Below are 26,679 nucleotides of genomic sequence, written 5' to 3'. Positions count from 1 at the left end.
AAAAATTAGGGTTTGATATTGAGTTTCAAGAATTTATTATGTATTCTGGATACAAATCCTTTATTAAATGTGACTTGCAAATGTTTTCTCCTGTTCTTGGTTTGTCATTTATTTTCCTAATGGTGTCTTTTGAAGGGCAATGCATCTTGAAATATGAATTATGAATTCATAACATAGAAGTAGTTTATAATATTTTTCTCATTTTAATTATTATATTCCAAAACTGAGGTTTGTAGGAATTTGTGGGGTCAGTAGTATGGTTGGTGGCAGCCTCACCTCTTTGAGTAATTTTTTTTTTTTTTTGATATCAACACAATACCAGAGCTCGAGGTAGCTCCAGATGTATTTGCTGTCTATATTTGTTTGCTTCCCAGTTTTCATTTAGAGTATGACTGATAAAGTGATTCAAGAGAAGGAAGTGATCTTGGATAGTTGGTTCCATCTTTAGGAAAGCCTGAGGCTTTCGTCCTCCCAAGATTGTCAGGGCCAAGTAGTGGACAGCTCCTTTTATTGTGCAGTCACACCACTCATCCCTTTAAAAAATCTCTTTTCCTCTCAAGGTTTTCCTTTATGATATAAAAAGAATGAGAGGACTATGGGGGGGAGTTGAATATAAATGTCTTGAAGCAGGTAGGTGGCATGATGGGGCAGTCTTGCAAACTTGCAGTCTTGCAGAAGAACCCAGCCTGACTCTTGATGAAGAACCCAGCCCTGACTCTCTGCCACTTATCAGACGTGCAGCTCAGGCAAGTTGGTCTATCCTTCTGTGTCTCCTTTCATATCTCTAAAAGAGGGATGATAATAATATCTACCTTGTAGGATTTTTTGTGACAATTAATGAGTTAGACATGAAAAAATGCTTAGAAGCCTATCTTGGCGGAAATTACGTGGTAAGTGTTGTATATTTGTTGTTAAAATAATAGAGCGCTCTTGTACAAAAAGCACAGGCTTCATTTAACATCAGACATTCTGTGGGCTGGGGTTGTGACTCAGTGGTAGAGTGCTTGCCTGGTGAATGTGAGGCACTGGGTTCAATCCTCAGCACCACATATAGATAGATAGATAGATAGATAGATAGATAGATAGATAGATAGATAGATAGATAAATGATCTATCTATCTATCTACCACTAAAAAAAAATATATATTAAAAAAAATAAAGTCAGACATTCTGAGCAACACCTTGAGTTTGGCTCCCTACTTCCATACCTACTAGCTGGTGACCTCAGGTACACTGTTTGTTCTCTGTGCTGCATGTTATTTCTATAAGGAGAAAATCTTGGCTGTCATCTAGAAGTGTTGCTATGATAGAATAGAATTGCATATGGGAACACACTTAAGAGTGGCTAGAAGACAGACATTTTTATTGTTGTTTGATTATTGGTGTTAAGGTGGTCTGATTGCTAAAGAAGAAAGAATCCTGAGACCTTCCTCAGATGGAGTGGGTGCTACAGGAATTTCAGGAAGAGGGACAGCTTTGCAGAGAGGTGCTGAACAGACCCTCTAGGGGAGATAGTCTTTGAGCGCTCATGAAGGGGATCAAGAGCAGAGCTGATGCCTCAAGAGACACCCACATTGGGCTAGTAGGGAGCAGAGTAAGAGTCTGGAAGTGGGATTTAATGTTTGAATGGCTGGAAGGCCGGACTTCACTCATAAATGTCTTCAGAGTTGTTCTCTTAAGAATCTCAAGCTGGTCGTAAATAGGCCCAATTTTAGAGTTAGAAATCACTTCCAGGAATGCTGCCGGTTTTAATTATTTACTCCTTTAGCTAAAAGTTCCAATAGCTTGGCTTGGTTCTGAGAAAATCTGCATGCCATCCTTCCTTTCTCCCTATCTCCGTTCTTGGCAGTGCTGCTCCATTTAATGGAAGGTTCTACATGAAAGGGCTTTTAGAAGCAGCAGGAAATAATGTCATTCTAAATCATGCAATGGAGCAAAGAAAAAAAAAAGCATATTTGTTACAAAGCCATCACATTCCAAATATGTACAAGTGATTACAAGGAACCACTTGAGAATTGATTTGCTATACGATGTGTATCTCTGCTTTGAATTACCTAATATCTATGTTCTAGAGGAATTGGAAATAAATTTTGTATTAAGTTGTTTTCCCATTAGCATATACCATTATTTGAGAGGCTTTGCATGCCCAATTTGCTAGAATAACTCTAGTTGTAAGTTTCTTATAGATTGTTCACCCATGTACCCTACCTACCCACTCCCTAAGTCCTCCTTCCCTTTTACACTTTCAAACTTAAAAATTATAAGGAAAACTTTGGTAATATGCTGTATATTTTTGTAATAATTCCTTTTTTTTCTCATTGATATGTTTTTATTAGCCCTTTTATTTGAAAGTAAAGAGATAAATCAGAAACAAACTGTACCCTTATATATGCTTAATTATTTCAAAATCTTTTAGCTCCAAGTCCTTTTTAGGTTCTAACTGGTACCAGAAAAGACCTTGCCAACCTTCAGCTCCATCCACATTAGCTCTTTCTTCACTGATCCACAAAAATGAAGGAAGGTCCTCCATACTCTTAATGGTAGTCCCTTTTCTACCTTGTGTTTGGGAGACATTGATATCCTGCCCATTTCTCTCTACTCAGTACAACTGCCCAAGTCTTCAAAGGATTGGAACACTTAGCTCAATGACACTTTCTCTCAGGTTTGTATGCTACCTGCTCCTTTCCTGCCTCTCTACCCAGCCAATCCCTCTTCCTACCTCAACCAAAGGGACAGATTATTTCTCATGTCCATCCTAATGAGATTTCCAGATCCAACATAGCCCCTTGTCAAGAACATTCTGACATACAGGTTGGCTGAGAATATTAAAGCACTGGGACATTGGAAGTGTAGGTCTTTGAATTGGTAAGGTTTATTCCTTGGTGACAGTGCCTTTGGCCATCTATTTGGACAGCGTTCCTTAAGATCACTAACTCCTCTGAGTTCTATAGGCATTTTCCCCTAATGATATTAGGGTAGGATGACCTTGAGATAAAGACTACTCTCTGCATTTGCAGCAAACTTGGAGTGCAGACAGAAAATGAGAATGACTTCTTAGAATAGGTAAGAGCACAAAATTGTAGTGATAGCCCTTCAGGGAGCAGTTTAGTAAGTTGTCATGGCCTTGAGGGAGGCACCATGACATATTCATACTTACGTTCTCAGCACCTAGCACTATGTCTTGGCATTTACCAAACCCTTAATAGCTCATGCTTAATGAATAGCCATCTGGTTATTAGCAAAATTACAAATATAATGTCTTTGATTTGACTTCTCTAATTTTGTTAGACAGACATATTCTGAGAACTAAGCAAGAATTCATTAGATCAGTAGAAAATAAAGGTGAATTTTCATCCATGAAAATTCCATGCTTCCTGTTCATTTTGTTCATCTGTATGTCTTTGGTGGTCCCTTTATCCACATATCATTTCTTATTTATAATATTACATTGCCTTGGAAATCCACAGCTGTACTTTTCACATCCCAGGCTTACTACATTTTGTTCTGAACATTTCTGGAGCTGATTGTACAATGTACAGATTAAATGTAGTAGCAATCTCAAGTGGGTTTGTAACATAAAACATTAAATAACTTTAAACTGAAACAAGGGGGATAAAGTCAGTTAAATTCAGACACATACATTTAATAAAAAAAAAATCAACTAAGTCTTTCATGTGGCCATTCAGAAAAATTTATTTATTTATTTGCCGTACTGAGGATCAAACCTAGAGCTTCACACATACTAGGCAAGTGCTGTACCCCTGAGCCACATCCCTAGCCTGAGAGTTTCTCATTTGTAAAACTTACTGCTTAACTGCTTTAGAAGAATGAAAGTTTCCTTTGAACCTGTATCTTCTTCACATCTGATCTGACATGTCTGTCCTAGAATCATATTCTAGTTTGATAGTCTGTATAACCACTTAATTCAGAATTTCTTCTATTGGGTCTATGTAACATTCCTGCTACATAAAAACAGTGATGTTATGAGTTATTGAGTACTTGCTATGTGTTGCATGCCAATTGTACTACTTAATGAATATTTCTTTATTTAATCCTTACTCTGACCCTTTGAAGTAGATATTATCATCTGACTTTGCATATGATGAGTAGAAGCACAGGGAGTCCCCCCGAGCACACAGGCTCCCTGAAAAAATGTGGATACAGTCTTCTAACCAGGGGTGTGAACTCTGCCTCTCTAAAGCTAGTGTTGCCTAGAAGATCTAAAACATAGATTTGTCACTTACAGCTGAAAAAAAAAAATCCAATTGGTTGTTAGTTACTTAAGGGATAACTCTAATATATGTTGTCTTAGTGTTAGAACAATATCTCATAGGGACAAACACTTCTATGTTGGAAGTAGAAACCAGAGAAAATTTTAGGAAGATCATGAAAAGTTGAGTTGGATTAAAAAACTCAGGATTAGGTTATGGTTAAAAAAAAAAAGTATCAACATATGATGAAACAAGAATGAGGTTTGTCTAATCACTCTAAAGAGGTGAGCCTGGCTAGGCTAGGGCAGGAGTCGGTTAGCTTTCCCCAGCTAAGGAAGAGGTGAGGTCACAGATACACATAAGTTACCCCTTGTAGAGGATATTCTGAGAAAGAGTATGACTGAGAATATAAAAGTGGTGGGGCATTGGGAGTGTTGGTCTTTGGACTATAAAGGCTGCTCTTTGGTGCCAGGATGTAGGCAATCGATCTGGACAGCATTCCTTAAGACTGCCAAGTCCACTTGTTGTGTTTCTGTGTTTTGCAAGCTACTCCTTAAATATACCTTGGATTTCCATGTTGATGTGTTGTAGGAAGAGAAACCCTCATTCATGCCAAAGCAGATTTTCTGTACCATGTGACTGTTTTGTTTTGTGGTTAGATTCATCCCTCAACAGCCTGGTTTAAATGGCTGTTTGTGGTGTTCCGCTAATGATAGCCCACCTTATCAAGAAGGATGAAGACAAGATGTGCTGCTCTCGGAAAGAGTCTGAGGAGATGGAGCAAAGGAAGTAAACAAAAGAGGTATTTCCAAAGTAGAATTTTGAGATTTGATAACTGATAGGATAAGTGGATTAAAGGAGAAAGAAGACTCAAGGCAAGGATTTGGGGTGGATAATAGTGTCCTTGACAGGAATGGAAGACAGAAAGATATATGGGAGAAAGATAACAAATGTTGGATTTGGGATTTGGAGACTGAGGTGGTCACATGATGGAGTGGTCCTATGTTTCAGTGTCCAGGTCTGTGGAGCCTGTCAGGCCCAGCAACTGCACAACCTATAGGCAGTGGGCAAGTTCACCCAGAGTAAGGTTGAGCATGGAGCTGAGTGTCTCTAGTGTTGATAGATCAAGGACATTCTGTACAAGAGCAAAGCAGCAGTAATTCAAGAAAAGGAGAATGGCCACTTTTGTCAAATATTACAGGATCAATACGTAGGACTTAACTAATGGAAGCCTTGGAATGAGTTCTCAAACCCTTAGAAAGTTTGATTGCCTCTCCAGAAGAGACTTGAACTTGCCAAGATCACCTGAGCTGACCCTGAGAGCATCAGAGGCTGCCTGCAATGTTTCCTGATGGGCAGTCACGTGGTTGCTCATTATTTCATGATGCTGACTATTTTCTAAGTATAGCTTTCCAGTTAATATGTGTAATACCATGTGTAGAAGCTAGTACAAGAAATCATGATGCTCATTTCAAATGGGGTGTTCAGTCTGTCCTCCTACACCCATGGTGAAAAATGGTGTTCATTATTTAGATCATGACGTGCTGCAGTATGAATATAGCTACAATGTGGGCAACTTAACTCTTCCAATCAGTGTACAATTTTTATGATGCAAACCAGTCAGCCAAGAATTTCCTTGTGTGTATTGTAACTGGGTTAGATTTTGTAAAATGGCTTATTCTTTTATGCAGGAGTGTGGGTTGACATTTGTTGGAAAATTCTCAGGATGACAGACTGTTAGTCCAATTATGTCCCTTTCTCCAAGGGACATAATTTTTCCAAGTAGAAAATAATGGTTATTGGTCAGAATGCTGTACAACTACATTTGTTTGTAATTGGACAATCCTTGACATACACAGATTTAATGGTATATGTATATGCTTATAAACATACGTGTCGATGTACAGGTACATATTTACTAATACACACACACACACACACACACATCCCTCATGATCAAAGCTCAAGAAGGTGACACATGATTTTAAATGTGTGCATGGTAAGAGTGGTACGTCAGGACAGGTAAATTAATAGTGAGCCTCATCAATAACCCTAACATCCATTTCTGTCCATCTCCTTTTTTAAACTTAATTTCTTCCTTCCTATTGAATTCTCCTAAAAATATTGAGAAACAGGCATTTTAGTCTTTATTTTCAGATGAAGAAACTCAGGAAATCTCTCACTACAATTGTGGGCATGGGTTTGGAGCAACATGATGATCTCCAGCTGTATCCCTGGGCAAGCTCCCCTGCTCAGTCTCATGTCCTGTGGTGAAATGTGCAGTAGAATCTGTGACAAGGAGTGGACACAAACAGGGAAGTAGAGAAAGGGAAATTCACTTCCTTCTTAAAATCAAATGTACTTAATTTTTGAAAACTTTAGTATCACTGATTCCGATTTTCTTTCTTATGCAATCACAACATCAGTGCTCAGCAAGTGTTACTTTGTCTCCAATCTGCTTTCCAATCAGAAAAAAAAGAACATCATAGAGACTACAGAAGCACTTGATGTGTAAGAGACACAGGACATGAATTTGAATTCTAGACTGTTATAAATATTTGGCAGCTTTTGCCTCAGGGACACACTTAAAAATTGTGACACTTGCAAGTGTGTGCTTCAGAGTCATATTGACTAAATTTATTTTGGGCAGCAGGCAAGCTATGTTTGTTTTACTCCTTTTTAAAATCCTTACCTTAAAAAATGGTTAGCTAGAACTTGTTCACTTGTCTCTTTCTGATTTTCACAAATTATAATCATTCAAATGAGCTTAAATGGACTTTAAGCTCACAATGATAAGTTTAGTCTATATTCAGGGAAATTCTAGGAGTGATACAATTTTATAGGAAGAATCATCTAAAAATGTGTTATTTGTGGACACTGAATTGTGGCAGATGCATTTTGAGTAGATGTACAACTAAGATGATGTCGGAAAGACTGAAGAGAAAGGACCAACGTCAGCGATGCTGAATTCTACCTTGCTGGGTGCTTGACAAAGGGAGCCAGAAAGAAAAATGAAAAGAAAAATGTGGATCCTGACACAGGGTTGAAGAAACAATCAGTACAATGTTAATAGAACCCAGGAACAAAACAGAGTCAAATGTAAAAAAATGTAGAATCAGAGTTAAGTACAAAATGCATGTTCTATCTGAAACACTTCCAAAGGGCAGTTTTTTTTTTTTTTTAAGATGAAATTACAGCTGGAATTTTATTGTTTCTCTTACGATGCTATATCCGTGTGTGTGTATATATGTGTGTGTGTGTGTATGGATATATACATGTAACATAAAATATGTACATGTAACATAAAATATACATAATATGTATTATACTCATATTATTTTCTAATTATATTTTCCCACTAAATACTATAATGTCTTCCATGTTAGCAGTTATAGCTCCAGATCATATTTTGTTATTTAAATTTTTATCTTAACTTTTTTTGGGGGGTGGGGTACTACGGATTGATCACAGTGGGGTTTAACTACTGAGCCACATTTCCAACCCCTTTTATTTTTTTTATTTTGAGACAGGGTCTCACTAAGTTGCTCAGGACTTTGCTTAGTTGCTAAGACCTAGCTTCAAACTCTCAGTCTTCCTGCCTCAACCTCTCCAGTCACTGGGATTACAGGCATGAGCCATCATGCCTAGCTCTATTTTAACTGTTTGACAGGTGATAAATTCACAAAGTGCAATATTCAAAAGTTAGGAAAGAGTATTTAGCAAAAATTTCCCTCCCATCCCTATTTCCTGTTGCCTAATTCTTTTATTTCCTACAGGATTTTGAAGATCTGAAAAATGTTAGAGGCCAAAAAAGCAAATGCTGGATTGTATAAATCATTTCCCTCAGCCAAACCTTGATTAGTCAATACTTAGGTAGTTTTATCTCTAAAAGTGTGACAGGAAAACAATAAAATTAGTTATGATGCTTAGAAAGGATGCATGGAGTGTCAGCATAAAGAGCAAGTCATTGAAGGTTTCTAGGGATGTGAGAAGGAAAAGAATAATGCATTTTTAGTAAGCATAATTCTTATTCATATCATCTGTTAATGAAATATTTCAAAACACTGAGAATAATATAACAAGCAGAGATAACTAAGATAACAAAACTCCACTGTGTTCTATCCAATTCTGCTTTTGGGGGGGGAGGGGCGTGGATACTGGCAATTGAACTCAGGGACACCGAGTTTAGATGGACACTAAGCCACATCCCAGCCCTATTTTGTATTTTCTTTAGAGACAGATTCTCACTGAGTTGCTTAGCACCTCACTTTTGATGAGGCTGGCTTTGAACTTGCAATCCTCCTGCCTCAACCTGGTGAGCTGGTTTAGCCTTATTTTAAAGACTAAAGAGAATCAGCCAGAGTCCTTGTATGTCCCTTCTCTGTTCTCTACCCTTCAGAAGTAACTTCTACCCTGAATATACTGTTTATATTTCCTTGTGATTTTTTTGTTACATATGTATTTATGTATGCATATGAAAATTGTATCATTCTTTTGCATATCATCAGACTTTATATAAGTGCTAAGTGTAGTTTTTGAATCAGTGATTTCATGAAGACTGATCAAATTAAGTTCACATTTGATCTGGGAACCCAAACTGAATAGTTTTGCCTTCCAACCTCTGTTACTGCCTTGTTAATTCTGTTGCTTCTCAAACAAAGAAACAGCTGAGCCTTCAGCAAAGGAGGAAAACTTTTTTGGAGCCACAGAGTTAATAATTGATGGAGGTAGAATAATTTCAGGAAATGTTTGCCTCAAGGCTGGAATCAGGTCTGCATAAACAGTCCCTGGGAAGAATAACATCTTCCCCCCAGCTATAGTATTTCTTTGGACTCCTAAAGTAATACAAGTTTGAAAACTACTCTGGGAATTTAGATTGTATATCAGAGTTTCCTAAAAGAAGTCTGTAATCTCACTTTTATTTCATTCTTTAAGATACATGACATGTTTTCCAACTAGAGTTAATTTACTTTCTCCCTAAGTTGTACTCAAGTAGTCAAATCTGTATCAAGAGTAATCAGCCTGAACATAAACTGCTTGAAAAGGATATTATTGACCTAAAAGTCATGCTTTCAAAAATATTTTCTGATGAATGAAACCAATCAGCTGGTCAACAAAGACTTCAGTTCTGCCCTCACTTTAAAATATGGTGTCAACTGAACTCCTAGAAACAGAGTAGAATAGCGGTTACCAGAGGCAGGGAAAAGAGAAGACTTTGGTCAAAGTGTACAGATTTTCAATTATAACATACATCAGTTCAGGGGACCTAATACACTGCTTGGTAAGGTGACACATGTTTAAAACTATCTTGATCTTGTTAATTATTTCACAAAGTAATCAAATCATCATGTTGTATACCTTAATATCACACAATTTTGTCATTTATACCTCAATAAACCTGGAAAAAAGATATATCATTAATATATATCCCCCATCCTTTTTTGGAGGGAGGTACTTAGGCCTGTAGGGCATGAAAAAGAAGTATGAGTCTGCATCATTAACACAGTGCAATGGGGTAGGAAGACTTCATTGGGCTTGCTAACTGCAAAACAAGGGAAGGAACTTGTTGTGTTTCACAAATCCTAAACACAACCCACCATCCATACAAACAAAACAAAAGGTTGAAAGCAACAACTTTCAAAAAATAAATTTAGGTGTTGGTTTAATTTGTAAAGTGTGATGTCTGTTCACTAATGAATATTATATTGCCTTCTCAAAATAGGCTCTCAGAATAGGTTATCTGCTGTTTTTTTTTTCTTATACTTTTGGTTAGTTATCCATTTCTAGTCTTGGAACCTTAAGGCCACAGAGCCTGGAGATGTAGATAAAGAAGACCTGGTATGAAACTTGTTTAACCAAGTTCCCTCTAATGTAGAGATGAGACACAGTTCTCTGGGTCCTCATCCTAATCTGTAGAGCAAGAGGGTAGATGACCCCTAAGGTCTCTATCTAGCTGTTAAGTAGTCTGGTTTGAGAAAATTAAAAAATGGAGGAGCAGATACTTCTGACTTGTGTGTATATAAATACTACTTCTGACTTGTGTGTATATAAATACTAAACTTACAATAAAGCACAGTAGTTAAGGCCACATCTGGGCCTTCCCTGAGCCGTTTCCTGTTAGGGTGAGCAACATACATTCACAGCACCACCTCTCAGTAGGAGTCTCAGGAAGTCACTTCACCTGAAATGTGTGCATTACATTATGCTGAGAAAGGAAGAGAAGGCACCCATCTCCTTTGCTCTCCTTTTGTAGCTGAAACAGGGACAGCAGCTCTCAGAATAGTTCCATTGATTTTTGTGTATTGTGGTAGGAGGAAGAGCTGTAATGTTATTCACAGTAAAATAACTTATGTGTTAAAAATCATTGATATTTAGTACGAAAGAAAATGGTCTCTGGAATCAAATTGCCTGGATTTGAATCTAAAATCTACCACTTATTAACTGTGTCTTTTGACAAGTTACTCAAGTTTGATCTTATATATAAAATGCGAATGACAGTAGAATCTGTCCCATAGGGTTCTCATAAGATGTAAGTGATTTACTAATTATTTAATATGTGAGACTCTTAAGGATGGTATCAGCACAAAGTAAGTGCTCAAGAAATGCCAGCAATTACTTATATTATTGTATAACAATAGGTGAGCTCTAAAGAAAGCCAACTGAAAGTAAAAAGTACTTCTCCAAGATCACTATTCATATCAAGACTGAGACACCAATTACTTTATGTTAAAACTGTGGAAGTGATTATATCTATACAGAAACCCCTTGGAGTTTTTATAAGTCCAGTGGTAATTTACTGGAGAAGTATAAAGTATGACTGAAATGCAGTTTTGTTCATATCTTTTGTTTAATTAAAAAAGATCTTCAAACAGCCTTGACATACATATGTTTATTTATGTATTTATTTTTGTGGAATTCATTGTGGTAGATTTGTACATAGAAATAGCACAATTTGGTAGATTTCATTCTTCAGTACTTCCCATAGCATTGTTCTTATTTTATAAAAGTTGTCAGCTATGAGTTTGAATAGAAAAATAGTCTACTTTGGGCTTAGAAATAAAATGGTAGATGTACATATTTTAAAGTACCAATAAATAAGGTTCATTATAATTTATTTCTAAAAATATTCTCATTTTCCAACTGCATAATTTTGTGTCATTTGTAACAATTTCTAAAGTATAGCAAAATAATTTATATTATACATTACATTTTGTGAAAGAAAAATTTTCAGGCCATGCATATAAGCACGACTTCATTTCTCATATTTGATAAGAAATAAGCTAATCTTGTTTATTTATTTATTTATTTATTTATTGGTAGAAGGGTCACTTAACCACTGAGCCACATTCCTAGCCCTTTTTATATTTAGGGACAGGGTCTCACTGAGTAGTTTAGCACCTCACCGTTGGTGAGGCTGGCTTTGAGTTCTCAATCCTACTGTCTCAACTTGCCGAGCCACTGGGATTACAGGTGTGTGCCACTGCACCCAGCTAATCTTGTTTATTTGTTTTTTTAAGAAAATATTCTTTAGTTATATATGGAAACATATCTTTATTTTGTCTATTTATTTTTATGTGGTGCTAAAGATTGAACCCAGTGCCTCACATGTGCGAGGCAAGTGATCTGCCACTGAGCCACAACCCCTAGCCCTTGTTTATTTTTGTTTAGGTAATAGAAGAACTGAATTGAGAAAAATTTCCAAGTTAATTCAATTTTAGAGAAAAGAATAACCATTCCCTCATTTCTTTGGATTGTGACAGTATGCCCTAATTTTGCACGAAATAACAATATTTTTCATTACTTAGACCATTCCATTGTCATACCTCTCCCCTTTCTTGCTCATATTTGTATAGTTCCTGGAAATAGTTGATAAGTTATTTGACCAAGGACTAGTTTGGTTAATGTAGAATTCAATAAATGAAGGGAACATGTACTCTTAATAAAAACTCAGAGGTCAGTTGAGGAGCTAGTCTTGGCAAGGTACTATTTGCTACCAGAAAGGCAAGGATAAATAAGACTCGTTCTTAAGGCATTTAGAACTCACAAGCAAGTCAAAGGTTTGTGGCTATAATCAAAGATGAGGAAAGAAAATAAGATCAGAAAGTTGCAGTGTTCCCAGGATTGCAGCACTAAGAAAACATGGCTTCACAGAACAAGCAGCATTAGACATAAATCCTGAAAGAGGCTAGTGCTTCCGCAGGTGGAGGGGTGAGTGATAGTGTGGAGAGGCCCCAGGAGGTAATCACTGTGATGTTGGTTGGTAAGCTTAATATTATTTTAACTGCCCTAGTCCCCAGGTTTGTAAGCAGTCTGTTTGTATTGGTCAAAGTAGACTGCTCTCAACCTATGATGTCCAGAGAAAACCATTTTAGCTGAAGGCACTGTCTTCCGTTCAGGTGTGTAAAATCAGGCAGAGCAGCATAGCCTTAAGGTTAAGAGCCTGGATACAGGAATCACACTGCCTACCTTCCATCCTGACTCCCCCTTATTAGCTGTGTGGTCTTCAGCAAGTTATAAAACCTCTTTGGGCTTTTCTCCTCATCTGAAAAAAGAAGGTAGGGATGATGATGATAATGGTGCCTGCCTTGCTGTGTGAAATAGCTCCATTAAATGACTTCCTAATTATAAATCACCTAGAATTGCTGGTGGCAGAGAAGAAGCACTTTACATAAGCGTTGTGAATGCGGTGACTTCTGCATTCTGCTCTCCCTCCCTAAAATGGCATGCTGAGTTGAGCTCAAGGTCCCCTCTGTAGTTAAGGAACCCTGTGCCATTTGGGTGACACCTGGCAGCAAGAAACAAGAGCCCAATGCCCTGATTTCCTGCTTTTATGGCACATTTGATCATTCTTGATTTTTAACAACAAAAAAAAAGAGTTGTTCAGCCTTGTTGTATAAGGATAATAAACCAGATTCAGTGGTGGTTTTTACTAGCTTCCTATTCTAATTTTCAGGTTTGATGGATATAAAAGGCTTCCACATCCAAGCAAATGCAGTGGAACATGCTGACTTCTCTAGGCAAAGGAGTGTGCTCTAATTCTACCAAATTTGAGAGAAACCAACTTTAGAGTCAGTGCTCAACAGCAAGGCCCCTGGGACAAGCCTAGGTCTCTGTTCCCAACGGGGGCTGCTTCCTTGTACAATTGTTTTCCTCATCTGGAATCTTCCTGGGACTCTGACATCCTTCTGAGCACCCACCATGGACTACTTAGGACTGACTTAGCTCCTTATTCTGCTAAGTAAGCTATCACCCCTTCCCTTCTGCTTTCCAGGCTGAAGAATCGTCTTTCATCCTGCTTTCTTGTCCTTGGGAGTTCATGCTGTGCTTATCAGAACCCTTCTTCTGCTAGTTTAGTGGTACGTTCATAAAGGCACTGAAGAGAATTTGTATTCAGTTTACCATTTTTAACCAGGAGTCATCTTTAAGTTTCTATAAAAATATTCCTTCACTGTTATTTCTCTTGTTATCAAATCAACAATGGCTTGAAGTTGTCCAACAAGAATGGATTTAATGCCTCCCTTCTTATTCCCTGTTTTCATTAATCCAGTCTGAGGAATAATCCCTTGATTATTATTAAGTATTTTACATTATTCCTTAATAACAATAGCATTTAATTTAGCAATGAAATTTACTGCAATTATTTTACTTTACTAATGAAATATATTCTTTTGATTCTAAAATTATACCATTCACATTCTTTATTTTTATTTGTATCTTAGTGGGTTGGAATTAGCCTAATTTTTTTAGTAAAGGTTAATGAGTGATGTCTTTTCTGAGCCTTTGAATATGAGAATATCTTTCAAATTCCTTTACAGATGAAACGGAGTTTGGCTGGCTGTTGCTTTCTTTGAGTCTTCTCTTTTTCTGGCATTTGGTAATACAGAGGAGAAATTTAAGACCAATTGGACATTTGTTCCTTTGACGGTGACTCATTTTCTTTTGATGTGTGTGTGTGTGTGTGTGTATTAGTTGTAGATGGACACAATACCTTTATTTTGTTTATTTATTTTTATGTGGTGCTGAGGATCGAACCCAGTGGCTCACATGTGCAAGGCAAGCACTCTACTGCTGAGCCACAACCCCAGCCCCTGATTTGTGTTTTGACTTGTATTTGTTTTTCTTTGTAAATACTGAAGGATTTTCTTTTTGTTTTCTTTTTTCCTTCGGCTTAAAAAAATTGTCAGAAAGGAACTTTGAATTGATATTGTTTGGAGTAAATTTAGTTCTCCTTTTTTTCAGTTTAGTTTTTTTTTTTTTAATTTGTCAGTTTGTCTTGGATTATTACTTCCCCTTCAGTTCTTCACTTACGTTTTCTCAGAAACAGTTATAATTGACTTTTTGTTGTTGTTGTTGTTCTTTCCGGTCCCTCAGACCTAGGATCTTTTTGCAGATGGCCTCATAGGGATATTTACCCTCTATACACCAGTGATTTAATTTTTCCTATGTGTTCTGCAATCACTTCTCTCCACGTGGATGATAGTGCTACCTTTCAGTTTTAGAATCCATGTAATGCTTCTTTTTTTTTTCTTTTCTTTTCTATCTATAATTTCTTTTCATCTTACCAGAGGACTTTTATTGATTTATAGCTTTCTACTTTTGTTTTAAGAGGTCATATCTTCTTGTATCATATCAACGTTGCCAAATACGTTTTTAAAAATTACTTTTGATTCCTAGAGGAAATTATCTTTAGGAAACTAAAGATGTGCTTCCTTTGAAAATTTGCATGCTCATTACTTTCCATATTCAGTACTGTTTAGTAGACCCATGCTGACTTTTAGCTGTTATTTTTATTCCTGAATTTGGAACTATTCAACCAGACCCTCTCAAAAAGAGAATATACTGGTTGTCCTTAGCCCCACTGTGCTCCTGTTTGTTAGTAAAAGTCCTTTTAGATCTCTGACCTCTTAGTGGGGGGTTGTTTATGGACTCTGACCCATTTTCAGTGGACTAGAAGACTTTCAGACAAGTAAGTATCTCCAATGCCTTGTTCTCTGTTACTTTATATATGAGTTATATAAGAACTCCAACACTCAGAATGCAGCACTTTCAAAGATCATCTTGTCTCTAAATCTGCCACTGACACTGCCAGGGTGCAAAGTACTTCCCCTTCTTCCCAGTTGTTAAAATAAAGTTGCAATCACTAACCCATGGAGTGGGGGATTCTCCTGCTGCCTCAAGAGGCATCACCTTGCATGAAAAAGAGCTGTCTAGGTTTCTGACTGATACAGATTTTTACATTTCTGTTCAAGATGACAGAAAGCAGAGAAAGAGAGATATGCGGATACATTTTCCTACTTGCTTTAAGGATTTCAACTTGTTTCTTGTTACCTCTCATCGCATTCATTAAACCTCATTTTATTCTTTTACTGTTGTAAAATCATTCTAATTTTAGCAAAAAAGTTGCTGGTAATATCTTCCTCCCTTGTATGATTGCAAACTGCTTTACTTTTTTCTCTTTGTGGAGATATTTTAGTAGAAAGTTGGGAGAGCCTCTACCAGGGGCTGGTGGCAAACATTTAAAATTAAGTGTAGCTTATATGAAACTCCACAGGCAAAGTACTTTTTCATGTTACACAGCACTTGAAAAATCTTGCTTCCTGCAGATATTTTGTGAAAATATACTCTGCCTTGTAAATATTCATCATAAGTTGTTATTCAAATCTTAGAGGCATCAGTGTTCCTGTAATAGAACCTATGTCTTAGGAAAACTGGGTCATTCTAGTGTTGAAATAAAATGTACCTAAGTAATGGTAGGAATTCCAATGACTTCTATAAAATTTTTATTATACATAAAAGCTGCCTGATAACTGCCTACTAACAGTAGTCTTAGAGCTGAAACAGCTGTTATAAATGATTTAATAAAGAAGTTACAAATTCAGTTGCCTCCAGGGGCCAGAAAAATAAGGCAATCCATCAAGTAGCCTTGTTCAATGCAAATAAGTAGAGGGAGGGACTAGAGAAAAGTAGAGATTACTGGTGCTACCAAATGCTTGAGTCATCGTTACAGTATAAACTCACTCTACCTTTAAAGATAGACTAAGGTCAAGGGATATTAACAGCCTCACCCAAAGTTAGGATAATCTATGTTCATAATCAGAACCAGTTATGTAATTTGTAAGGCCTAATGCAAAATAAAACATGGCACCCCTTGTCCAACAAATAAGAATTTCAAAACAGCTACAGTACAGCATTTAAATCAAGCATAGAGCCCCACGTGAAGCCATCCCACTTCTGACCTAGAATTTGACTCAAATCACTCTTACCTGTAACCACCAAGAAACTGAAATTGAAGATGAAGTTAAAGTTAAGTTTTTTACTTTAATGAATAAGCAAGCCATGTCTACTTACTAGTGGCTTTTATGTGCGGTTTTAGAATCCTTGCTTTTCTATTAGTGTTTGGAGACTTGTGGAATCATTTTTGTTTCCATCAGTTTCTACTGTTGTTCCTTGGATTCAGGCTTTATGAATTGTTGGCTGTTTTCAACCCTGATGTTCAAAGCTCTTTTCCAAAAGTTAGTTCTGATTAAAGTCCAGAAAATGTGAAGAGTTGGTTAGTCCATGAATGAGTCTGCCTGTGTCTCCCTTGGGTCTCACTCAACTGTTGGAGACCCCATATCATTATTCTTTATTCTTATCTGAATACAGCTGTCATTTCCTCCAGATGATCTTGTACATTATTTGAATCATCTCGAAAGATCACCTTTCATTGTTGCCCTATTTGAAATTTTTACATGATTTGCAAACACAAAAAGCGAATTGCCTTCTGATGGACTGAAGCTGACTGGTCATTTTCTACTTTGTGTTCATTTAAAACTCCTAAAAATCCCAAGTTTCCACTAACAACATAACCTCAGGAATCTTATGCAGTGAAATCTAGCCAGGTTTTAAAGTCACAGCTATTCACAGAGAGTACAGGAATAAAATTAGAAATTGAGTACTAGGGTAAGAGAGGGATTTTTTTTTGTAATAAATAAACAAACAAATACACACCTACATATCTTATAATTCAACATTCTTGAAACATTTCTATCATTTAAAATCTAAAGAAAAGATAAAATGTTTTTTAATTTAAAAACAAAGTCTACCAGGTAGATGCAGTTTAGAATGGTATATACTTTTAACAATTGTAATATTTCTTATTGAAATCTATATGGCTTCCTTTAGCAACATCCACAAAGATGTCAATAAACAATTGTTTAAAAGACAAAAGAAACTTACCCAATTTTAGAATATTGAAGTTTTTTTATTCTTTTTTATATTTTTATTAGTGCATTATAATTATATAAAATATTGGGGCTCATTTTTACATAATCATACATGCATGGAATATAATTTACTTCAATCCCAGTGCTTCCCAGTTCCTTTCCTTCCTAAACAAACATGAACGTTAGTTAAGTCATTAGTGTCTGAATCAGATAAATTATTTGAATATCTTCATATTGTTGAACTATATCCCTTCATGAGTAATTAGCAAGAGAAAATTCACATGTTGGGGAAAGGGAGAAAATGGGCAAATTCAGTAAATGAAAAAAAGTTATGAATGATTAATATTTAAAATATTTGGTGTAAGCCATGCACATATGTGTTCAACAGCTAATACACAACAAGTTTAATCCCTGGAGAGGCAAATTTAATGGAGTTCATTCACTCACATATTTCAGAATATATTATGAGATATATAGACTGAATGTCATAGAATTGTTTTTTAACCTTCTGCAGGTGGAGATTTTCATTTTACCTCTACGTATTTACCTATGGAGTCCGGTTCCTGAAAAAGGTAGGATTTGTCAAATTACTTTATATAATTCTTATATAACCAGAAGCCTACATCCCATTTTTTAAAAATATGTGACTATATTTTAAACAGTTATAACAGTCGTCCTAAGAATTATTTGTGCATTTTTATTTGACTTGCAAGTAATCTTTTGTGTTCTTTTTTAGTAAATCATTTTTAGGCACATATCTAAGATTCTTCTGAAAATACTTTCTCTTCTTTTACCAGCCTGTCTTGTCCTAAGCATAATTTTCAAATAACTTCCTTCTTTGGTTAAGTAACAAAGTTGAACTAACCAAGTCATTACTCCGATTTAAATAACTTTAAGTACTTGATACATTTGTTTTTCCAGTGGAAGATGCTGCTAGTCCCATATCCATTCTAGCTAACTATACTTTTTTGCATTAGGAGCTTCATAAAATCCAGCTGATGCTGTAAAGGAAGTTAGTTTCCACATCACATATCACGCAACTTGATATCAGTTGTTGCAATGTAGGTTATCACTGTAGTCTTCATGAGTAGAAATTGCTCTTTTAACGTCTTACTTTGCAATTAACAGGGCAGCACTAACTGCTGGTGGAAAATTCAGTTCCTTTCATAGTTGTGCTTTCTTTGCCTGCTTTACTAAATCCTGCATGGACTAGGGTACCTTACTCTATGAAAGTAATTCATTGTGTCTACCATAGTCTTTCTTCCTAGTTATTTCCATGCATACTGCTACTACTAACAAGTTAGACTGCTTAAATTTAGGACTCATGAAGAAGTACCTTTTGATAGTCATGTACATATTAGCAACAGTGATTTGACATAAAATGGAAAATTATTTTTAAATAATTTTATAAAGTGATATGATTGTTATCTTTATTTTACAAAAATATTTTTCAAATAGGACTTGTGCCAAGTAGCGTGACTTCCTAGTAAATCTTGTAAATATTGACATGAAAATTTCAAGTATGTTTTTATTTTTAAGGTCTGAGTTATCAGATGTAGTCTGTCTGTGGCAAATCCTATTATAGATAGTGGTTGTTTCCCATTATTATAGTTTCCTAGAGGAAATATTATTTTTACTCCTTATATTTTTCTTTGCCAATGGCACTTCTTTTTTCACTAAATAAGAATATATGGTGCAGAGGCCAGTTGGATAGATTTAAATGAATGAACTTTACCCATAAATAGGAAGAAATTCTCAATGGGATAAACTAATGTGTTGGAAACTGCATATTTTAGAACCTTGCTATTCTCACGTTCAAACTTATCTAGAAAAAAAATAGAATGACTGTAGGACATTTATGCTTGTAACTTTACTATATTGGAAGAAGAGATTGCTTTGGGTGGAATTTCAGCTGATACTGGAGAGTGGTGTTTCTGGGTACCTGGGGTTGCTAACTAGGGTCAAGGTTTGGAATTCTCTCCTGGTTCTATTGGTGAGAGGCTTTGGTGGTAAAAAGGAGAAGATGATGAGAGCTAGGAGCAGTTTTGCCCTTTCCCCCAGGTGGGCTTGATATGGTTTCCTGTAGCTATCATACGTCAAGCATGGCTATCTGTCATCAGAACAGGAAGCACTCTGACATTTAGCTCTGGCTCACTCTGACCCTAAACAAAATGGGTGGAACAAGAATAACTTTTCTCTTCCAGTCCTCAGTGGGTTGTGGAAGACAGTTAAGAGGGCCTGCTGATAGAATGTTTGCTTGAAAATGTTTTTCCTTAAACTGTACCAGTTTTCTTTCAACTATCTCTGCTTATAACAAATGCTTTAAAAAGATAAAGGAACTAGACATTGTTCTGGTTAAACTAATTTGTAATGGGGGTTTCTTTCTTTAATGCTGTCTAAACAGCACCTGTTTTAGTTTAGTTTTAGTCATAATGTAAGATAGAAATGAGTGCATAGAAACCACGTGACCAAAATACCTGTGGAGAACTTCATAAGCCATCTTGTCAAGCCCTCTCATTTCATAGCTAAGGAAGCAGCAACTCAGAGAGGACAGATAGCATTCTGAAGTTAACATAGCTAGCTTACTAAAGCCTGAACCTCAAATTAAACACACACTGCTGTCTCTTATTCCAGTGCTTTTACCAGCCTGTCTTGACTTCAGCATAATTTCCAAATGACTTCCTCCTTTGGTTAAGTAACAAAGTTGACCTAACCAAGTCATTATTCCAATTTAAATAACTTTAAGTACTTGATACATATTTTTAAATATTTTTATCAACTGTCTTGGAACAGACAATGGTTTTATCCATCTACACCCAGAGGGGGGAAAAATTTGGACACAGCTTCGAAAATAAAATGAAGTAATTAAGATTTTCAAACTACAATAAATACTTTGAAATCCATTTTCTTCAATATAGCAGAAAGTCTTTTATGTTATTTTCCAAAGAGTAGTAGAATTTTTTTTCATAATACCAGTGTAATGAACCAATGTTAAGAGGTAGATGGCTGTTACTGGCACTCATTTTATCCAAAGTATCAATTACTATTACCTAAACTCTTAGAAAAATGCCTGGTACCTCTCATGGTTCAGTTTTCCTTTGCCTTTAAATAAAACAAACCTACTAGGACTTATCTTCTACATTGAACTAAGTAACTGCCCTTTCTCCCCTAAAAGAATAAGGAATAGATTATACAGCATTTGCTTTACAGACATGTAAGTAAACTATTAAGTTATTGTTAGAGTGCTAGGAAATACTTAAATAGGTGAAGCTTGACCATATCATCTGCTTCTGTTATTGCTGTCACAAGTGACTGCCCATTAATATGATTGGCAGAGATAAGTATTTCTGTAAAAAGCAGCCCAGAGTTACTTAGTTACTTGATGTGCTCAAAAGTCCTAGCATACAATGGGCTTATACAAATTCACACATTTTCTTAGGTCTGTAGAGAAACTACATATCAAGCCTTAGAAAATAGACTAAGCTCTCTCTGATGTACTGCATTTACTGTTCTTTTTTTTTTTTTTTTCCTCATTTGTAGACAGGAGTTTCTGTTGGGTGAAATTATTCAAATAGTTTTCAATGGACTCCTATAATTAGTGTCACAGGAATACCATATAAATACATGTGCTACCAAGATTTAGATAAGTATTTTTTCTTGTAATATACATGTTAGGCTAATGTATTTCCAACTTTATAGTCATAAAGTACATTTTATATCACAATCAATTCTGTACATGTGCATATACATAATTGAAAGAAAACTTACTCAAAATATACCTCTATCTAACTTCTGTAATCTGGGGGCACCTATTAAGAGACAAAAACCGTAGGGGATATTTTAAGCATTACTATAATATCAAAAAATCATTGACCAGAGGAACTCAAGGTAATTGACTCCCAGTGTGTGATGAGATAAGGAGCTTGCACACCAACGTAAATGAACCCACTTTGTTTTGAGAACATCGACCTGTGAACTGTAGCTGAACTGAACAGTGTGCCTCATGAAATAACTAATTTACAAATGAATATACACTCTGGTGTAAGCTCCTTTGTCATTGTGAATCAGTAACCAACATTTGAATAACCCATTGCTCTCTGCTTGTGCTATACCAAGGAAGGGCTCAGAGAGGTAGGAATGGCAGGGATATGCACCACTCTGAAGACCAAGGAGTCACAGGAAGTGGTTGCAGTTATTAGAACTTAGAATCTCAAAGGAAGGGCCATGAGCCCCACCAGTCTTCTGAGGAAGGGATGCAGCCCAGCTGGTGTCTCTGAAGGAGCACAATGATACTGTTCCTGGGAATGTGTAGAAACTGCAAACTAGAACCAACTGCTGCTACTGCATCCAGCTGCTGCTGCCACTGGGTGAGGATGCAGATGACAAGAACTGGAAGCAAACCAGAAAGAAGAGAGTCCTATTTTCTTCTTGCAGCCTCCCCCCTGGTGCTTTCCAGAGACCAAACTTGGCATGATCTCAGTCCCTCAGAGCCAGCAGAAGTGTGACTTGCAGAGTCCCACTTCTGAGGCTGAGAGCAGCATCTCTGTAACTAGCTCAACCTCAGCATATTGCTGCATTCTGTGACGTGTGTCAATAAATTATTGTAATTTATTTTATTTTTAAAATATGTTACTTGCTGACTTTGTGACTCACTACTGGGTGAAAACCTGAAGCTGAGAAGACTGTGTCAGACTAGCCCTTTGGCCATTCCCTTGGAATTCCTGAGTACAGCCTGAACCAAGGCACAGCCATCATGGTTTCACGTGGCGTTTTCTTCAAAGGTCAACAACAAAAGCTGCAGTGTTCCCCTGGTGTCATGTTTCAAGATGTTCTCTTTTGCGTATTGGTTAGCATGGAATCTTTCTGATATGGAAACACAGTTGTCATTCTTTTCTCTATTTGAGGATGAAAATAAAATTTGTTCATCTGTTAGAATGTACATCCATTTAAAATTTTCTTTCGTCATTTTTAAAAATGTTGAAATTGCTTGGACAATGTTGCTTTTTTTAGGCAGCTTGAAATTTACTTCTACCTGAAAAAATGGCCCATCACATATTTCTGTAAGCAGTGCATATGACATAGACCACTAACTAGCATGGGGGAGGGGCCGTAAAGATCAACTTTCCCACATTTCTCATTTCAGAAAAGAAAAAAATAATAATTTCAGAAGGGAGATTTGACATGCCTGAGGCTAATCTTTTTTTTTTAAGAATTTTTCAAATATTTTGTTTTATTTGTTTTTTGAGGCTATTGCGAAGGGGATAGTTTTCCAAATTTCTCTTTCATCAACAATGTATAGGGATGCAATTGATTTATGGGTGTTAGCTTTATATCCTGCTACTTTGCTTCATTCATTTATGAGTTCTAGAAGTCTTCTGTTGGAATTTTTTTTGGGTGTTCTAAATACAGAATCATGTTGTCAGCAAATAGGGATAGTTTGAGTTCTTCTTTTCCTATTCATATCCATTTAATTTCTTTCTTCTTTTTTAAATTTTTTTAATTACTTCTAATCAGTTATACATGACAGCAGAAAGCTTTTTGATTCATTATACATAAATGGAGCACAACTTTTCATTTCTTTTGTTTTATGTGATGTAGTGTCGCACCATATGTGCAATCATACATGTAGCTACAGTAATGATGTCCAACTCATTCCATCATCTTTCCTACCCCTGTGCCCCCTCCTCTTTCTTCCCTCCCCTTGGCTCAATCAAAGTTCCTCCATTCTCCCCACACATACCCCATTATGGACCAGCATCTTATTGTCCTTAAGCTCTCTAGATCAGTTTAAATAGAAGAAAGCTAGTAGTTCAATCATTATTGCTTTCTTATTGGTAAGTTCAGCTTACTCATTAAGAATTGAAATTCACATCAGCATAAGAGAACATCTAGATAGAATGCAAGTTTAAATTCTCAGTCTCGGCTCTGCCAGTTACACTTAATTTGATTTGCATTTAGGTACAATTATGCTTTGCTCTCTGAAACCTTGTTTTTTCTTTAAAACAGGAAAATGATGCTTACTCTGGTTCTCAGCTTGTGTGTGTGTAGATTGCTTTGGGAGCTGTAAAGTATTCGGAAATACACTTTGGAAAAATATTATTAATGAGGGAGAGGTGGGCTCTGCTGGCAATCATGAATGCCTAAGTCTCCTATAACCTCTTAACATGAAAATTTAAATACTGTATTGCTGCTGCCTCCTGGTTAGTGAGATACCTGGTTGTAACCAAACTTCAATGGCTACAGCTAGGTACGCATACTTTCTGGAATAAAAATGATGGGACTAATTTAGGAAGTTTTTCAGTATTGCTGCTTACTGCATTTTCCTTTCTTCCTATACCCCACCTACCCTCTTGAATATTTTCTGATTCCTTTCATGCCTTTCATTTGCCTCTTTCCATTTTCCTTCTTTTAAAAAATTTATTTATTTATTCAAGTTTGATATATATGACAACAAAATGCAATTCAATTCATATTACACATATAGAGCACTAATTTTTCATGTCTCTGGTTGTACACAGAGTAGAGTCACGTCATTCGTGTCTTCATACATGTACTTGGGGTAATGATGTCCATTTTATTCCACCATCTTTCCTTCCCCACTGCCTCCCCTCCATTCCCTTTGCCCTATCTAAAGTTCATCCATTCCTCCCATGTTCCCCCACCCCAATCCCCATTATGGATCAACATCCTCATATCAGAGAAAACATTCAGCATTTGGTTTTGGGGATTGGCTTACTTCATTCACTAGCATAATATTCTCCAACTCCATCCATTTACCTCTAAATGCCATGATTTTATTCTCTTTTAATGCTAAGTAATATAGCATTATGTATATGTACCACAGTTTCTTTATACATTCATCTACTGAAGGGCATCTAGGTTGGTTCCACCTTCTTTTTTGACTCATGACTTTCATTTTATCCAAGGAGAGCATTCTGACACCAATGAGAAATTAAGGATAAAGTGATGTAATGAGAGTCCTGGAGAGGGAGGATGGAGACCTGGGCTTGAGATCTAATTCTGCCATTAATCAGCTTTAAAACTTTAGGCAAGTCTTTTAATCTTCCTAGGATTTCATTGCTCCATAGCTAAAATCAGTAATTTTGACTAACGTAAGTAACACCACTCAGTTCATATTTCATGACTCAGTGAAGAATTTGAAACTGTGATAATTATAGTGAGCTGATAAGAACCTGCTTAAAAGATAAAGTGGTAATGCCGAATAATCAGAAATACGTTCATACATTTTCATCAGGCAATTGAATTTATATGAATCCATCCTGGAGGAAGAATTAAACAGAAGCACAAAATATGAGCATGTAAAGTTAGTGATTATAACTTAAAAATATATATGAAATTACACACATAAAATAACAAATCCAAAACAATTTAAAACAATCTTAATGTCTAATATTAGTAGAATCACTTAATTAAATTGTTATCAAAGTGACAAAATAGCATGTAATTCTTTAAAAGTAACTACAAAGTATCTATATTTACAGTCCTATTAAAATGTTAAGTAGAACTTTACTTGAAAATAAGCAACAAATTAATTTGTACATTCTTCTATGATAATCATATATAGATAAATGAAGGCAATGGATAAAAATGAACAGACTCCTTTTACAGAGGTAGAAATATGAGTAATACTTTTCAAAATATCTTTAATAAATTTGTTTCAATTAAACAATTAACTCTTAACATGTAGGAATTTGACTAGAAATGACTATGCATAAGTTTAGGTATACCTGGATAGTAAAAGAGCATGAAGTGTGAATTTTTAAGAAGAAATTAAAAAATTAGAAGTTGGCTTCCATTTAAATGACAAAGAAATACAAAAGTTTGCTTAAAAAAAAAAAAAAAAAAAACAACAACTCAGCTGTTGATATTAGCCTCTGTGTTGGAATTTTCTCTTAATTTTACACGATTGCATTCTCCAGAACGCCTCACAGTGACCTTACCATACATTTCCTAAGGAGCTTTATTGTCTCCTGTATGATTCTGGGTAAAATTCAAGCTGTGTTTCCATAGAAGCTTTACATGGTCTGTGTTAGGAAATAACTTGAATTTTTCATTCTGTATAGCACTTTAAAAATAACTTTTGCCTGATATGGTGCTCTACGCCTGTAATTCTCCTACTTTGGAAGCTGAGACAGGAGCAAGTTCTGAGCCAGCCTGTGCAACTTCAGCAGATCCTCAGCAACTTAGTGAGATCCTTTCTTGAAATAATTTTTAAAAAGACTGGAGCTGAAGCTCTGTGATCCATAGGTTCAATTCCTGGTACTTCAAAGAATAAAAATAAAACAACAACAACCACAAAAAAAAAAAAAATCTTGCCTCATTCTTTTGGAATGGAATAATGACTTGGAGACATTGTTGGCATTGTGAACAACAGGATGAAATTTTGAATCACTGGTAGTAAAAATAACCCCCATCATAATAATGACAACTTACTGTATTAGACCAGGCATTATATGGATCAGTGAATGTTCATTTCTCATGTGTGGTGTGATTTAAGTTCTCATTCTTATAGTTGAAGAAACCAAGGCTCACATAGAATCAGCAATTTGCATGAGGTCACACAGCTATTCAAAGCAAGGCTGAGATATACACCAGGGTGTGTCTGGCTTTGTGTTACCAGTGTTCATCACAACTCTCTGGATCCACTGGGATGATCAGGATTGACCTTTTAATAAGAAAGTGCTAAGGCTTCCCCCCAACACACACCTGTACTGGGGATGGAACCCAGGGCCTTGCTTATGCAAGGATGCTAGGCAAGTGCTCTCCCACTGAACTGTATGTTCGGCACCAAGGCCCTTTCTTGTGACTCTTACTTTTATTAAGACAATAGATTAAACTTAAATGATTATATTCAAAAGGCCCAAATTAAGTAATACCCTTGCTTATCTGATTCCAATTGAAGTCATACTGGAAACACTGAGAATCTCTGGTCATTCCATTCTTAGTATTTTTGCATCACATCAAAATCATCCTCTAATTCTCTGACCGTGAATAGATATTTCCTTTTACACGTTAATATTGTGATCATGGGGCACAATTTTTTTCTCTCCTTCTATGATACATATATACTTTTTATGAGGTGACTAGCAAAACTATTAATACACTATTATAACTAATTAAATTAAAAATTACCAATTAAAAAATATACTATGCAGAATAAGAAGCTAGTTGGGACTACTTAGTATTTTGTACATTGGGGAAAATACATTTTAGATGAAATTGTTCATTGCCCAGGATAAATT

At 36.1% G+C, this 26,679-nt stretch overlaps 1 protein-coding gene across 2 annotated transcripts in view; it reads left to right on the top strand.

The window, feature by feature from the left end:
- Positions 1–26,679, top strand: part of Cers6 (ceramide synthase 6) — a 290,656-nt gene that overhangs the window by 152,066 nt on the left and 111,911 nt on the right. For both annotated transcript variants that reach the window (XM_027946114.2, XM_027946113.2), the window contains exon 4: positions 17,931–17,988. In XM_027946114.2, coding sequence (XP_027801915.1) covers positions 17,931–17,988 — 58 coding nt within the window. The remainder of the gene's footprint in view (positions 1–17,930; positions 17,989–26,679) is intronic.

Source organism: Marmota flaviventris, chromosome 11 (assembly GCF_047511675.1).
Source record: "Marmota flaviventris isolate mMarFla1 chromosome 11, mMarFla1.hap1, whole genome shotgun sequence".
Taxonomy (NCBI): Eukaryota; Metazoa; Chordata; class Mammalia; order Rodentia; family Sciuridae; genus Marmota; species Marmota flaviventris.
This window is presented reverse-complemented; position numbering and strand designations above follow the sequence as displayed.